Source organism: Epinephelus moara, chromosome 18 (assembly GCF_006386435.1).
Source record: "Epinephelus moara isolate mb chromosome 18, YSFRI_EMoa_1.0, whole genome shotgun sequence".
Lineage (NCBI taxonomy): Eukaryota > Metazoa > Chordata > Actinopteri > Perciformes > Serranidae > Epinephelus > Epinephelus moara.
Window position 1 is genome coordinate 27,969,839 of NC_065523.1, and position 17,177 is coordinate 27,987,015.

Below are 17,177 nucleotides of genomic sequence, written 5' to 3' on the forward strand. Positions count from 1 at the left end.
TTTGAGTGAATACAAAGTCACAGTGTTTATAATGTGTCTATTCAGAACATGGTGGCTTATGTTGGTAAATGTCATTTTTGTGCTGGCTTACAGTTTCAACCATTAGTGAGGTGGCTGTTACATTTCTTGAGACCAGCTGTATTTTCCTGTGACAGTCAGGATATGTGTAGCTTTAGTAATTATATACAATTATATCTGTTGGGCAGTTACAAGAAGGGCTGGATGAGATCCTCTGTTGGGTTGGTTGCAGCCTGTGGCCTGTATGATTGACACCCCTGAGTTAGATGATATTGAAAGTCAAAGGAATACTACACCCACAAAATGGCCATTTGTAAGTAGGTTAGTCATGCTGTATTAACTTGAATTTGTATAGAAACTTTGTCTTCCTTGCATGCCTTTACAAACAATGGTGGCCATATTGATTAATTGGGGGCCATGTGTAACAACAGAAAAACATCCCTTTACAAACTCTCACACAACTCGTGTAGTGTAATCCCAAGCCCATTTATCCAGTCATACGCTCAGTCTTAAACACATGCATTTTTACTACAACCTCACTCTTTAAAACTGAACTGAAAGTGAAACTACTAAACTACTACTACTACTACTTTTTTTCTTTTTCCTCATGATTTCAAGGTAACATGGCATGACTAATTGATATACAAATGGTCATTTTGTGGGTGAAGTGTTGCTTTAAAGACAGTTAGAGGCAGGTGGAGGTAAAGGGTTAATAAAGTCATTAGATTGATGTTAACAGTGACATAAAAAAATGGGCTTCATTTAGTGCTTAGCCAGATGAGAAATGGCCTGTTTGGTCAGTGACAGCAGATGATATATGAAATTGTTATTATGAAAACTGGTTTATAATCAGCATTTAAGAGGCAATAAAGCAAGTGTGGTCTGCGCAGTCAAAATAATAGGTATTACATAATGTGCATTCTCAGTGAAAAAAAGAGTTGGGTTCATGTGCTCTACTTTCTTTCTCCACAACCTCTTTCTCCCTTCTTTCTGTCTTCAGTACCCGTCCCACAGTGATTCATCCCTAGCTACAGGCAGCTCTGAGGGCAGCCTCCAGACCACCCTGGAAGAAGGACTGAGCTTCAGCATCTCTCCGCCACAGAACTTGGAATTGCCTTTGCCGACAGCTCCCTTACCTTTGGTTTGCCCAATTCCACTGCCCGAAGACGGCACTGCCATTTCCTCCCCAGTCCAGACCCTGAGACCGAGGCCGAGCCCCTCATCAGCCCTCACCCTCCAGGCCACCAGGGGCCACCAGCGGAGCCAGAGCAGCGGCCGAGGTAGCACCAGCCCGGGCTACACCCGCGACGATTCAATTGACCCTTCCGACGAGGATCTGGGCATAGGTATCGGATCGTCGATTGGTGGTTGTGGCTCCAGCCAAGCGGGCAACAGTGAACACTTGTCAGAGACACTGAGCAGCTTGTCGCTGACATCACTGCTATCGCCCAGCTCCCTGGTGTACCCGGGAGCAGCGGTGAAGAAGTGCAACAGCACAGGCAGCCTGGACCAAGGGGGGATGATGCTGTCATCACGGGGCAGGGAGGGCCGCAGGGAGATTCTGGGCTTGGAGCTTATGGACCCCCAAGGCTTCTTGGCCAACCCTTGGACGGGGGTATTAGTTGATACAAGAAGAGGAGAAGGAAGAGGGGAAATAGGAGATGGCGAGCAAGGGTTGAAAGGGAAGAGCTCAAGCCAAACAACAGTAGGGCCTTGTCGGAAAAACAGATGAAACCTACTGTTCCCTCTTTCTTTGTCTCTCCATTCCTTGGATCTAAACCCATAGCTGTCCCTCTCACTCTCTCTGCTACCATCAGTGAGAGAGAGGCTTGATGACACATGATGTCCCGTATTCCAGAACCAAACCCTCATCTTGCCCCCTCAACCCCTTTCTATACATTTGTGACAAGCCCATGTCCTATTTTGTGCTACCTAGGCGAGTGGTCATGGTTACAGCCTGCTGGTGGGGAAGTGGCCTGCAGAGTTGAGGCCCGAGGGCTGAAGACAGATCCTTAAACCCTCTTAGGGGCTGTACCTATAGAGGAAGACATGGAAGGTTCTGCTCACACTGGAAGACCAGGAGACCCATTCATATCAGGGAGTCAATAGGAGGAGAGACAAAAGAGCTTAAACTCAAAGACCATTAAAGAGTCTTGTTGTTGCTCTACTGTAGTTTCTTTTTCCCCATGTCGGCTTGGGTTCACTGAGGTTGAAAATGCAAAAATAGAAGTACCTGAAATAGCATATCCATGCCAACAGAGACTGTTTGATTCGTTTATGTCTCAGAGGCAGTGCAGCAAGTAAAGTGGGAGGAGGCTCGGAATATTATTAAGGCGGAAGGAGGGCTGGGAAAGGAGAAGGCAGGTCATTTGTTTGGCTGGGAAAGCAGAGAGCGGATCTAATGTCCATCTGTTCTGGCAGACGGAAACAACAGGTCCTACTCACTCTGGCACGGGACCCTCTGCTGAGTTCAGACTAAAAAATGCGAGGTGGAGGAGAGTTCAAGAGTGTGCGCTGGTGGCGTGTGTGTTAGAGCACTGCCTCAGGTATCCAAGGCATGAATTAAATCATTCTCATCACCTCACCATACCTCTGTGTCTTTGACAACAGGAGATAGGTATTGACTGATCAAAGCTCTGTGCCTCTGTCAACTCAGTCTTGAGTGGCAGCGGAAAATGGAAAGAAATTGACAGATTGCGGAGGTATAACCGTGCATGGAGTGATTCGTGAAATTGTTTTTCTTTCTATCTCCAGCATCTCTCACTCACTCAAATTTGAAGAGTATGAAAGAGAGCTAGGTTGGATGGAGCTTTTACAAACCCCATCAGAAGAACCAATGATGTGTGCATGGGGCAGCCTTGTGTGCACCAAAAAAAAAAAGGTTCACAGCTACTTAATAAAGTGAGACTTCAAGCACACTCCTTTTTAAACCACTTCCTCTCACCATGCTTTAGGATTTGTGATAAATGGACAAACCCACAAGAGTTGCGAAGGACCTTGACTGCATGATGGAATTGCATTTAACCAAGATTTTTTATCTATATACAGAAGTGTATCAAGATGTCAATGTTGGGTGATAACCATGTGATTTCTATTCCACTATTTTTGTAGAAAAGAGGATAGGCACGTCCAAGTGTTGCCGTTTCTTTGTCCCTATTTCATTTAACCCATACGATCTCTTTGACTTGTTGTCTAGGACTTTTTGTCTGCCAGTGGCTTCCAGTTTTATAACATTTTTTAAGGTGTGGACGGTGTATAAAACAACGAAGCAAAAAATTTCAAACAAAACTTTGTGCGCTGAAGTGATTGTTCCCTCCAGCACATTTCTCTTTGGGAACACTGGTTCCTCGACGTGGATTCCTTTTTTTTTTTCTTTTTTTTTTTTCCCAAATGTTGGAGTCCCAGAGGACAACCAGAGATGGGAACAGCCATATTCACTCAGCACATGAGGATTGTTCTAGCTCACAGACATTCCTGGCTGCACACAGGGAACTTTGTTTGCTTTTAGCCTCCTATGCTAAAAAAAAAAGAAAAAAAAAAACATGAATAGCATAAACCATCTCTACGAAAGCTTTAATTTGAGAGTTACACCACAACATATCGACTATGGACACATTAGTGTTCCTTAAGCATGGTTCTGGGATTGCAATACAGTATGCTTTTTTTCTTGAAACAACACCCTGATGCACTCATCTTTCTCTTCCCCATCTCTTCACACACACAGTATGTTGTAGCAACCTTCTCACACACAGTTCATAGTTTGATATCAAAAAGCTGACACTGTAACAATGAACAAAACTTTGCATCTTTTCAATGCAAGCTTATTTTGGCTCCTGCCACTTGATTAATAATTAACTCCATCCGAAAAGGAGATGCTCATCTTAAAGCCTGATTTCTAGAGGTAGACTGTTGTATCCCTAGTGTTTTGATCATTACCTTACTTTTTTTAATTTCTCAAAAAAGAATGAGGTGATGTGAGAAAATCAGAGGGGTCTGACCTTTTTTATCATGCAAAATCACTTTGATGACTATGTTTTATCACATGGTGTTGGGTATTAATGAGTGATAGTAAAGACAGTTGTGTGTGTGTGAGTGTGTGCGTGAATGTGTGTTTATGACTTCAGGTGAAGTGATTGCCTTTTCCTGAAGTGTCCTGTTTGTCAGCGAGGATACCGGAGATTAAAGGTTGAAGAGGGAAAACACGAAGTAACCAAGGGCTGTTTTAGCTTCAGAGATATATCCTCCTATCTTTCTGAGACGAATCCTTGTGTCAATGAACATGGCATCAAAGGTTAAAGCCTGACTACGCAGCAATAAATGTTCTATGTGTATGCCCTGAGTAAATGATGTCAATGTGATTTTTATCTCCTCAGAACACAACAGTATTCATTACTGTCTGTTTTTGCTTCTACTTGTCTGAACTTACAACCAATCAGATAGCACCTCTGCCCTCTCGGAGACCAATCAGTAGAGAGACGGGCTGCAATTGGATGACATGAACAAATGAGGTTATTGAACTCAGGTCGGGGGGTAAAAACCACTGGTAAAATTTTAAAGATAGCTGTAAAGGTGTGCTCAGACTGAACTCGGAGCAAATTTTCACCTTGCTTTATTCGCACAAATTTGACTGCTGGAGTGTTTATTCGCCACAAACAGCTAAAGCACCCACGGTCCAGATGTTAGCTGTAACTACCTAACAATGCACCAACTGTGTGTGTGAGCAGAGTGTGCCTTTGTACAGTATGTGTGTGCTACAGCTCTGAATCAGACTGATTTACCAGGATCTGAAGTTCTTTCTGTTATTTTTCTTTTTGTTCTCCCTCTTGTCTCAGTATGTTCATGAAGTGGAGAACAACAGCTCGGGATAAGCACACGTTTTTTTTGCTAAATTTTCAACATGTGCGGACGCGATTCTGCTTCAATTCACGCTGCCTTGAGCAAACATTTGTCCTACTCTACATTGACTTTGTATGCAATCACATCGCCTCCAAAATTTCCTTCGCCTTCAGTCTGAACACACCTTAAGAGTGTACAATTCACATTTGTACATATCTTTGTATTTTGATCTGCATGTGTGCATTGCTGCCAGTGACCATGATTATATCATTAGTATGCATTTCATAAAATTGTACAAAGTTCAAGGGAATGCCCCAGTGTTTTTTGACTGCTGCTATGAAACCACTAAAAGAGAATCAGCTGGAGCCACAAAAACCTTTTTTTCTGCCAACACATCATTCATCAAATAGTGAAAAAATGGGTAAGTGAAAGCTGCTGCTCAGTCTTCATCTTTATACCTGTTATTTACATTTAAATTAATACATATCTGATGTAAGATACGGGAAAAGAGGTTGAGTCCACCTGGTTCAAATGTTATCAACAGATTAAATGGGCGTTATTAGTGTTTATCAGCCTCGTATACCCCTTTATAACAGTCATAGGCTGGCTTGGCTTGGCTTCGTTTGGGCCGTCAGCCAGGCACAGCAGGGATTTGCATTTCCATTACAACAGGGCTACCCTCTTGAAGGTGTGTCTTAAACTGATAATGGTTTGTCTTGAATGATGACGTTAAAAAGCGGAGTCCCCTGTTATTTTTGCTGCATGTGTTTTTACACAGCAGGGAAAGTAAAAGAAGTTTACCTGTTAGAGGTGAGCTGTTTGCAGAGGTGCAGTAAGAGCCTGTTGTCTGCAGCTCTTCATCAACATCTCACTGTGGCTGTTTCTGCTTTCACTTTCCTCCCTGCTGTATTGTTAGACTTGCCTTTATTGGAGAAAAGCCGCTAACAAAGTTCTGCTAATTCAGTAATGACACGTTTCATTTCCTATAGATTCTTCACATTAAAAATACCCCGTTATTTTGTTATGTATGAACTTTTATTGTGAAGCAGCACTGTGAAGCAGTGAAGTAGGGGTAGTTGGGGGCTGGCTGCAATCGACAAAATGTCACCACTACCCATATGAGGGCGGAAGACCTGCCTTTTAGACCGGCTCCGGTGCAGCTTGACATGGCATGGTGCATCTAAACAGACAATGGAAACACAAATCGGCGTAGCATGGCTTTACTCGGCACAGCCAAGAGTGACAATAGAAAAGGGTAATAGATATGGGTTAGTACGGTCTGCTACACCGACTCGTAGGTTCAGAGGTCGTTATCAGCCCATTTAATGGCCTTAGTTTATTGTTGTGTGGCAATGGAGGAAGTCAGGTGATGTAATGTTACTACAAACAGCACAGATGTCTGCATGGTAAGACTGTCAGTGGGATGGATGGGCCAATCAAACGCAGGACATTCACCCAAGAGACAAGGGTTTGTGTCCTGTGCAAAACCAAAATTCAACATTGAGTTATTTTAACTGCATAATGCATGTGACGAATGATATATATTGGACGCAGGTTGGCGTATGTATCGTGGTATGTGATGATGTTTTTTCTAACCCTAACCGCGTAGTATTGGCGCCTAAACCTGACAAAACTGAAAGTGAAACCTGATGAAACCACTCCTGATAACAATGGGCATGTAAAGCGAGAAGTATACTTGCTGCGTGGCCAAACGTACGTGTACACGTTCATCGGTGCAGCCAAAATGCCTGATACTGGTGGTCTCCGCTAGGGCAGACCGCAGCACTCAGACACGAGAAGAAGGCGGTGACAGTGTATTTCCGGATAAACACAAACATGGACACTCTCGATGAAGAGGAGATCATTATTTTATTGCTGTTAAGATCTCGGCAGAGGAAAAGGCGTCGTCTCCGCTGCCGTCGGAGATGGTATATGCGGCCCCTTAACCAATCACATGGGGAGTTTGTTTCCCTTGTTTTACCCATGCGAGCAATCGATGAGAAAAAGCACAGGGAATTCTTCTTCTTTGGAGTTTTACGGTGGTTGGCATCCGTTACGTTGCATTACCGCCATCTTCTGGGTCTACCTTGCTCCTACAGCTTTGATTCCATTATATCCTTTTCACCAGTCCACCTCCGACCTCACGTTCACAGTCTCTAGGTATACTTCGCACGAGCGCCTCTAGTGTTCATGTCAATATTGCATCTCGCATACGCGTCACGCTACCTTGCAGCAAAGTGTGCGGCCTACGCGCCAAACGACCGCAAAATACGCGTGGCAGCCAAATGTGCACGAAAACTGCGCGTGTTACGTACAGCAAGTATATTTTAGCCTTAATGGATTGATAACGATATTCTCAACCTACTTGTCAGTGTAGCAGGGCACTAGTAACCCATATCTGTGAGGCTGACAACCGCTGATAACGCCCATTTAATCCAGTGATTAACATTCAAACATTCAAAATGGGAGTTAAGTCAGGACAGCTTAAGGCGGGGAAAAGAAAGCCAGTGACAGGACAGGGACACAGGAGCAGAAAGTGTCCAGACTTGACGTGGACAGCTGGACAGTAGACAGCCAACAGACAGAGTGAGAGAGTCAGGTAGTGAGATGCTGCAGGAGCGGGAGACTTCTCCAGACAGCTTGTCATCGGCAGCCTTGCCCAGCAGAGCCGCCAGTGCGAGAGAGCACATTAGGCATGCACGCTGAACTCCGAGGTGTTGTTTACCTCACACCCCCAAACAGCCAGCCCTCCACCTCATCTAACCTCTCAAAACCAGCTCTCCCTGCAGGCCCCCTGTCCTTCAAATGTCACTGCAGGAGGTTGGAGTTGTGTGTGGTGAGCGGTAAGTGTGTTTGTGTCTCTGAGACTGTGAGTGTGCTTCTGTATGTGTGTGTGTGTGTGTGTGTGTGTGTGTTGATGCAAGCACAAACAAGTATGTGTGAGTGGATATGTCATTGCTTCAGTTTTCTGCAAGGTCTTTAAAGAAGTGGACTGTCGGCTGAAATGTTTGGGTATTAACTCTGATTTGCCGTCCATCACCTGAAGAGAGCAAGTGACCTCTTGCTACATAAAAGGTCAGTATCCAAGAAGCCTCTCGGGGCTTGTGTGCTGATTTGGTTGATTTCCTCCCAAGGCGACACACAAAGTGCCCTGAGACATCAAGGCCCCCTGGGTATGAGGCACTTTTTTCACCTCACCTGGAGTCCCACAGGTTTTGTCTGAGCTGGAACATTTATAGTGGTTCTGTGCTGCATGGCAATGGTGGTGGTTTTACAGCTGTCGGGGAGATTTCACGTTGTTTAAAGGGGACCTGTTATGCTAAATTTTCAGATTCATACTTGTATTTCATGTTTACATGCTGTAATGGTCAAAAAACGTTTATTTTCCTCATACTGCCTGTGCTGGAACACCTGTATTCTCCCTCTGTCTGAAACACTCTGCGCCTGTCCCCTCAAGCCCACCTCCCAATAAAGCCCAGTCTGTTCTGATTGGTCAGCTTTTCTGGGTCTTCCACATCTCAGTGACTCTGCACTGTTGTTACGGCCGGGGAATATCACCAATGAAAGCTTCTAAACAAACCAGACATGTTCCAACAGGAACATAATCTAAAATCAGGGAGAAATTAACCAAGCTTTCATGTTTACCTGTTGTTAGCATGTAGCTTCATGTGACAGTGTAATTGCTGCCAGGGAATGACTGGCCAGCTGGCCACCAACGCCATTAGATGCTGATTCTGGTTCGATTTAGGTTAGTTACTCAAAATTTAATGTCAGGACAATGTCTAATGCCAACGTGAATTTGAAAAAGAATACTGATGACACATGATGTTGATTTGTTGTTGGTTTTTAAGTTATTTTGTCAAGTAACCAAAATCCAACGCCACCCAAACATCCCATGCTTGAGCTACAAAAATGGCGTCATTCATGTTATTCATACAATGTGCAATTCTAACATTACATAACATCACATAGACATTTAAAAAATCTAGGGCTAACTCCAACTAAGAATTTTCCTCGTTGACCATTAGTCGTCATTTAGAGCCATTAGTTAACTAGTCGCCCGCATGTTTACAATATTAATTTAATTATTAAATTATATATTTTGGGCGGGGCAACACAATGGTTTGAGTTGAAGGTGTGAGAAAGAATAGTATCAGTAACATTGTTAACACTGTGCTACATTACAGAGAAATACAAAACCGTACTAATGAACCTTCATTAATATAGGCCTATATTTTATCTACAAGTGCACGTCACACACTGAGCGAGCCGCCTGTTAATGACGCTGTGGGCTAATGGGCATGTAGCTACTTCCATGTTTCAGATGATACGTCATGTTTGTAGTCGACCAATGAAGATGAGTTTACATATCACCTTGGGTTCGTCCTTCACCTTCTCAAAATGATCCCACACTTTGGATTTCCTGCCCGACATGTTATTAACAAGCCTGTGGAATAACTGCAGGTACCAGCCCTGGAAATTAGGGGCCGTACATTTGCCGAAAAGGCAAGGTCGGTTGCTATTCTTGTGCCTTTTTTGTGCCAGCTTTCAAGAGTGCAGTGAGCCTCAGATTTCACTGACATCCTGAGTGCAGAGCTGATCTTCTTCCAGGCGCTATTTTGAGTGTGTAGGCCTATCACCTGTGGGACAGATGTGAAGTTCTGGGTAGCCCTGGACTAAGATGTTTAACTTTTCCGTATTTATCAGACTGAATATTTACAGAAGAAGGGAAAGATATCTGTCGGCTGTGATTGGTTTGTAACGTGACTCCTGTCTGACTGCTGAGCGTGACCACTTCCAGTGTCTGTCCTTTCAAATTAAATTCCCACATGGTCCAGTCGTACAGGTTTTGATTTATTTTGAAAAGGCGCAGCTCCTTAAAACTTTTTTTTTTTTCTGCGACTAAGCAGCCAATGAAATCTTGCCAACTAATGACCTTTCTGGTCGACTAACGTTTGGTCGACTATTAGGGGGCAGTCCTTAAAAAACCTCTGCCTGATTTTCATTCCAGCTAAAATGTAATACCTGTCCGACATGAGAGTCCAACATCTTACTGACATCATATTGACGTCCAGTGCCAGCTGGGTGTGTGTAGTGGCATTTTCTCCTGTTAAAAATCACCTCTAAAAGCTTCTAAACACAACATGTTATGTTCCAGCAGGAATCTGAAATTGGGAATAAGTTAACGACATCAACAACCAAGATTAGCCAACATGTTTCCCTGATGTTAGCATGTAGCTTATGCAGCAGTGTGGGCTGTAGTGTGCCTGCAGCAGATGACCATATAAAGAAATCAGTCCCAGTCTGACTTCATCTTATAACCCAATTAGAAAGAAAAAGAGTACTGTATTTAGAACAGAGTATACAGAACAGGCATTTGCTTACAATGATTACTTCACATATGTTTACTTCATTATTTGAAAATATGGCCACATTTAATATGAACATCCAATATTGTAACAACATGGCAGAAAATAAGGAAAAACATACTGGTCCCCTTAAAGGCTCACACATTTTTAAACGTGATATTAGAAATGCTCCGAACACATCGATCAAGGGGATTTTTCAGAGGACAGGATGAATTAGATAAAAGTGGGTAAAGGCAGCTTTCTTTTCAAAGAAGAAAAATATCTCCATCTCTTTGTCTGCCAAAGATACCAGGTCAAAAGGTAGCTGGAAAATCAAGAGAAATAATGTGCAGTCAAAGGAAATGCTACACTCAAAGTTTTGTCAAACATAAGTCTGAGAAACAAGGTCCAAACAGATGTGTCTCATTAATGTGTTTGTCTCTGGGCTCAAGAGGGTGGAACTGAAAAACTTCTGACAGCATCCAGCTTTTATAGATGTGCTGCTTTTTTCCTGAGGGAAGTGTGAAGCTTTTTATTCAAAAAGTGAGTAAATTAGGAGTTGATTTTAGTGCTCTGTCACCTAATGAGTCGCTTGAGCCGGCAGAATGTCTTTGATGTGTTTGGAGGTGACCTGAGTGCTGCTTGAAGCAGGGAACATGGACCATGAAACAGTGCTATCAGGCTGGTATCATTTGGATATAATGCGCTCGGAGAGGACCGAATGAAGGGTCTGTGAGCATTATGGGAAATACTAGAAAAGCTGCCAAGAGATTTTGCTGCACTTTAAAGGGTTGAACAATGAAACAAGAGTGGTACACACCTGCCTAACGTAGTTTTATGGGATTATTACTGACAGAATAAACAAGTCAACATTTTGACCACTCCTCTCAGAGCAACACTTTCCCCTCACTCTCTCTTTTCTACATTTATTTAATCACATCTGTCAGCAAAGCCTTTGCCCACACCTGAGTCTTTCCTGACACACACACATTCATCAGGGCGGTGTATGGAAACCAGCTCCTGTCAGCCGTCAAGGCTAACTGCCCTGGGAGTTGTCCAGGCCCTTCGATTGTATCACGGGCTCCAGGGAGAGAGCCGGATAGAAGCAGGTTGTGAAGGTGGCACAACAAAAGGATGAATGAGGTGCCGCTGAAAAGAGCTGACTGTATAAGATCAGAGAAAGTGGCTGTCAATCTCCAGATGATATTTAAACTCTCTGAAATCTAAAGTACCGCTAAGGATTTTTTTTCTCTTATGAGTGTCGCTTTGTTGCTTGTCCCCCCCTTTCCCCGACAGTTTCTTCTCTTTCTCATTATCGTCCATTCTCACCCCTCATTCACTCACACATACAGACGCCTGATCTCTCTCCGCCACCTAAATTCCACTTTCTGTGACTTCAGAGGAAGAATTAAGCAGGTACAGTATCCACAAGTCTCCCTATCTGCACTAACTTGAATGGAAAACTGTCTCGCCTTCACAGACTTTCAAATACTTTGTATATTAGTGTTTGTGGGCCCAAATACACTGTTAAAAAAATTAAGGGAACACTTAAATGATACATCACATTGTGATGAATGAATTATTCAAGTTGAATATCTTTACTGATGTATATTCCATAATTTGTCAAGAACAAAATGACGTCAGTGGAAACCAAAATCATCAACCCACTGAGGGCTGGATTCCAAATCACACCGAAAATCAGAGTAAAAAAATTAAATCACAGGCTGATCCAACTTCCATGAGTTTTATCACAGCAACTCATAATAAGACTCAGTAGTGGGTATGGCCCCTGCATGCCTGTATGTACTCCTCTTAAAGTCTGGCCATGCTCCTGATGAGTTGGTGGATGGTGTCCTGGGGGATCTCCTCCCAGACCTGGATCAGGGCATCAGTGAGCTCCTTCACAGTCTGTGGAGGTACTTGGCAACGTTGTATGCACGATACATAAAGTCCCATAGTTGCTCAATTGAACCTAGGTGAGGGGAACGAGAGGGCCAGTCAATGGCATCAATGCCTTCATCATCCAGGAAGTGCCTCCACACTCCATACGAGGCCACATGAGGCGGGGCATTGTCCTGCAGCAGGAGGAATCCAGGGCCCACTGCACCAGTGTAAGGTCTGAATAGTCACTCTGAGGATTTTATCCCAGTCCCTAACAGCAGGCAGGGTACCGTTGGCTAAGACATGGAGGTCTGTGTGACCTTCCCAGACCATCACTTGCCCTCCGCCAATCCGGTCATGCTGGATGATGTTACAGGCAGCCTAACGTTCACCATGGCGTCTCCAGACTCTTTCACGCTCAGTGTGATCCTGCTCTCATCTGTGAAGAGAACGTGGCGCCAGTGGTGGACCTGCCAATTCTGGTGTTCTCTGGTGAATGCCAGTCAAGCTGCACAGTGCTGGGCTGTGAGCACAGGTCCCACTCGAGGACGTGGGGCCCTCATGCCACCCTCATGAAGTCTGTTTCTGACAGTTTGGTCAGAAACATGCACACCAGTAGCCTGCTGGAGGTCATTTTGTAGAGCTCTGGCAGTGCTCCTCCTGTTCCTCCTCACACAAAGGAGCAGATACTGGTCCTGCTGCTGGGTTGATGCCCTTCCATGGCCCTGTCCAGCTCTCCTCATGTAATGGCCGGTCTCCTGGTGTCTCCTCCGTGCTCTTGAGACTGTGCTGGGAGACACAGCAAACCTTCTTAGTGCCATCCTGGAGTAGCTGGACTACCTGTGCAACCTGACTGGGCTGCAGGTGCCGCCTCATGCTACCAGCAGTGACAAGGACACTGGCAGAACACAAAACTAGAGAAGAAGGATAAGGAGAGAGCAGCTGTCTGTGGTCACCACATGTAAAACCATTCCCTTTTTGGGGTTGTCTTGCTTTTGCCTCTCCATTGCACCTGTTGTCACTTTGATTTGCACTGAAGGAGGTGAGACTGATTCACAATCACTTGTGCTTCCTAAATGGACAGATTGATATCCCTGAAGTTTAACTGACTTGGTGTTACACTGTGACGATTAACTGGTCCCTGTTTTTTTGAGCAGTGTACACAGACATAACTGCACATGTAAACATGGATAAACACCCACCTAGGCACACTTATTCTCTCTATCTTCTCCTCCACATGCAAACTGCAGAGATCCACTCCCTTGTTGCACGGTGAGTCTGCAGGGGAGTGTGCTTGTCTGAGGATCAGTGCTAATGGCTGAAGCTTATCCCCTCACAAACTGCCTTCCCTTCCCCTCTCCCTCTCCTGCCTGTTTCTTCCGCTTTACCTCCGCAGCATAAAGCCATTAGCGGAGTAAGAGAAGCTGTGACAGCTGAAACCGTGAGATTGGGAGCACTGCTGACACTGCTAGTTTCAGCCTCGCTGCGCTTTCATCGCGAGGGATGATTGACTGGTTTTCTCAACACCTGGCCCGCTGTTTTGTAAGATAATAGTGAAAAATAATACAGCAACAATGTTGAGCGACTGGTTTGTGCTTTGAAAGATTTATTTCGCAGGGAGCTCTGGCAGTTCAGTCATATGCTGGGCTCTGTTTTTTTTTCTCGACAGACAGATTTGAAATCCCAGTTCAAGCTGTCACATCTCTGCCTCGTCTGAATTTTGAACTCAGCAATTTCCCTTAACATGAAAAACAATTCTGAAGGCTTTCAAAACTCCTTTGGTATTTCAAAGGAATCTTCTTACTACATTTACTGCTGAATAGTAAGAATGATGGGGAGCATCGGGAATAAACAAATGTTGCTGACCTCCATTTAACCTGCAATACAAAAAAGGAACAAACTAAAAGCTTAAAGAGGCTAAAATTGTTTTTTATATAATATCAGTGTATCAAATGACGGTGTAAAAACAATGTAAAAATTTGAAACAGGCCACTCGAAGTGATGACACAAAGTAATCACCTGAACTCAGCTTAACGGAGCATCTCTAGATGTCCAGCCCATAACTTCACTGTTTTGGTTCACTCTCACGGCTCTCGTATTGTCATTTTCTGCCACCACAGGCAGCTGTTTTGCCTCTACAAACCCAGTGTACACTGCCTGCACAGCACCAAACAGCACACAGACACAGTTTGTGATTAGCCAGTGAACACTGTGGAGCATGTACCAGCTAAAGAGCCAGATATTTACCCCAGGCGTTGGTAGAGACCAAAACAGAGCTACAAGAAAGTGAATACTGGCTTTAAAGTTGGTGGATGGCCACAGACATAACTCTAAATTAATGATAATGTTGACCTTTAAAGGAGCTTTATGCAACATTCAGAGCATATTTGTAATTTAGAATCTGAGCCAGGATTGCCTGCTCCTGCCTGTGCTGACAGGGCTAATGGTGCTGACAGGGCTAATGGTGTGAATGTGGAGGGGGGGGGCTTTACTCTTCCACAATGGTGCGGTTCTGCCACTGCAGATCAAAACATTGTCAGCGGAAACCGCTAGAGCAGGGTTATGCAACCTTTACTAGCGTAAGAACCATTTTTGGTCCAAAAGAATTTAATTAAATCTGTCTGGAGCCACAGATATATTTGTGCCTTATAATAAAGATAGCACAGCCTTATTAGGTCTAATTTAGCTTATCAACATTACTCATAGGTCTAATCAATATGTTTTACCATTAGGTGGCTACTCTGCTGAAAGGTACTTATGAATATTTGGTACCTTGCAGCTAAAGTAAACAATTCTCTCTATGCACTATTAAATTTAATATTTTATTCCAAGACATTTCCTTTCTGGATTTGGAATCCACAGCTAGCTTCACTAAGGAGACTCAAGACAAGCCACCGTTCTTGATGTTCGGCAAAATTTAGAGACATAGCTATGACTCACAGTTTAGTTGACGAAATGTTTAAACATTTTTTAAATTTGTTGGAGGCCTATAGGTTACACATTTTTACAACTGGATAATGTAAGAATCACTTTAGGCCTATATCAATGATAAATGAAAATTAAAATGTTCAAAAATAACAGTGATTCATTTCCATGTAGCCTAATTTTTGGTCAAAGCTACAGAGAGCCATTGGAGAGGGGCCGAAGAGCCACGGGTTGCCCAGCAATGAGTCCTAATACCTGAAAATGAGTTAGCATTTTACCACTCACCTTCCCTCGTCTCAGATTTTTGGATTTTTTTTTATTTATTTTTTTTAAGATACCTGAAATAAGGTCTGTGTTTGACACAAGCTTAAGAGACTTTCACGTTTTGTTCTATAACATAAAACATGTCAGTAAATACTCTATTTGTGAATTTTGGAGCCTCTATGTATCTTAAAAAAGGCAGTTGCTAACAAGTGGCTAAATGAGACTGCTAAATGCCATCACGCTGAACCACGCTAAACATAACTGACGGTCTTGTTATGGTGGGGACATTAGGTCATGCACTAGTAGTGTAGTTTGTTTATAGCATAACATTAAATTTTACTTCCGGCAGTTGCATTTGGGCCTCAATAATCATGAAAGTGCTGTGGGGATTATAGTGCTGAACAAAATGTGTAAGTATCATAAATGTTTGTTTGTCACAGAACTTATTTTCTGCAATAATTCAAAGGGAACCAGGTTGACACTAACGTCCGCGTTGGCCTACAGAAAAACAGCATCCCTGGAGCACTCTGTATATGAGTTCAGTGCAGAGCAGCGGCAATTAGCTAGCCAGAGAGGGACTCACATGCACACATGAAGCCTTTACTTCACTAAACCTTCACACACATAGTTGTAGCTATATTTATGCTATGAATGCTGCATACAGCTCCTTTAACAGCTGGATGTCTTAATAAGTTTCAGTGGTTTCAGTTCACCACATCAACGTTAAAGGTGACAACATGTCAATGTTGTGTTTACAAAATGTTCTTTTCCACTGCACCCAGGTGGCCAATTAATAAAAAATAAATCAAGTATTGTAGGTTAGATATATCTTTTGATTTATAAAAATGCTGGATTAACGCTATATGTCAAGTGAAGGTTGCATTTTCGATGGGAGCAGTGTTTTGCTGTGGGTTGTAGACTATTCCCATGCTTGACTGCGATCATCTGAGTGTCTGTGTGTGTACGTGTGTGTGTGTGTCTGAGTGAGAGAAAGTCAGACAGCAGCCTACTAACACAACCTAACTCCCCTTAATAATCATTCCCACAGCTCAGCTCAGATTGAATTACCGAGACGCGGTATGCAAGCAGGAACGTAGCACCTCCAAAGAAATTCCACTACAACTGTTTACAAAACACAAACATAGGATTAGGAGTAAAAAATAAATCATGCCCTCTCAAGAAAAGTAACATAAGGTTACCGGATACTCTCTTATGCAACTTTGCTGAAATTGTAATAAAGTTTGCTCTGCTGTGAAATAATGGCGCACAAAACAAAGTTTGTCTTTTGTCCTCCAAATCTGGGAGCCTCCAGAGCAACAAAGGCAGCAGTTTTGTTTTAATTCATGCAGTTTATTTATTTGATATTTGGTTGGACCTTTAATTATGGTAACCTTGTAATATCTCCACGCACTTCAAAGCAACTACACATGAAAATTTATTCACAATCAGGTGGTGCACAAACAGAGAGCCTGTGGTTTTTAGCTCTCTTTTGCCTTTTTACTGATCTCAGCATGTTCTGCTGCTATAAATATGTAAAACTGAAGACAGAAAGATTTGAGTGTGGTTCAGTCAATATGCATCTACCAACTTTCTGTCACTGAGAGAAGCAATGGAGTGGATATATACGAGACATGTCAGACGGGCTGAGTGGATTTAATGGTAAAGTGTTTGAGTTCGGTGCCTGTTGCATCTTAAAAAGCTCCGTCGCTTCGAGCTGGGTCGTGGTGTTTAGAGCTTTTGGCTGTAGCCTCTCATGCCTGCTGCGCTATGAGCCCCTTGAGAGTGAAAAGAAGAGGCAGAACATCAGCTCGAACTCAGAAGCACACTAAAATTCGAATTATGCATGACACAGGGTTGTAGGGAAGGGCAAACTACGAGGATACTCATGAATTTCAAAGATGTTAA

At 43.4% G+C, this 17,177-nt stretch overlaps 1 protein-coding gene across 1 annotated transcript in view; it reads left to right on the plus strand.

The window, feature by feature from the left end:
• LOC126405033 (voltage-dependent T-type calcium channel subunit alpha-1I-like) overlaps nucleotides 1–5,272 on the plus strand; it is a 266,041-nt gene extending 260,769 nt beyond the window's left edge. Inside the window, exon 37 of the mRNA XM_050068546.1 lies at nucleotides 1,019–5,272. Within this exon, the coding sequence (XP_049924503.1) occupies nucleotides 1,019–1,750 (732 nt within the window). The 3' untranslated portion in view covers nucleotides 1,751–5,272. The remainder of the gene's footprint in view (nucleotides 1–1,018) is intronic.
• Nucleotides 5,273–17,177: the final 11,905 nt, after the last annotated feature.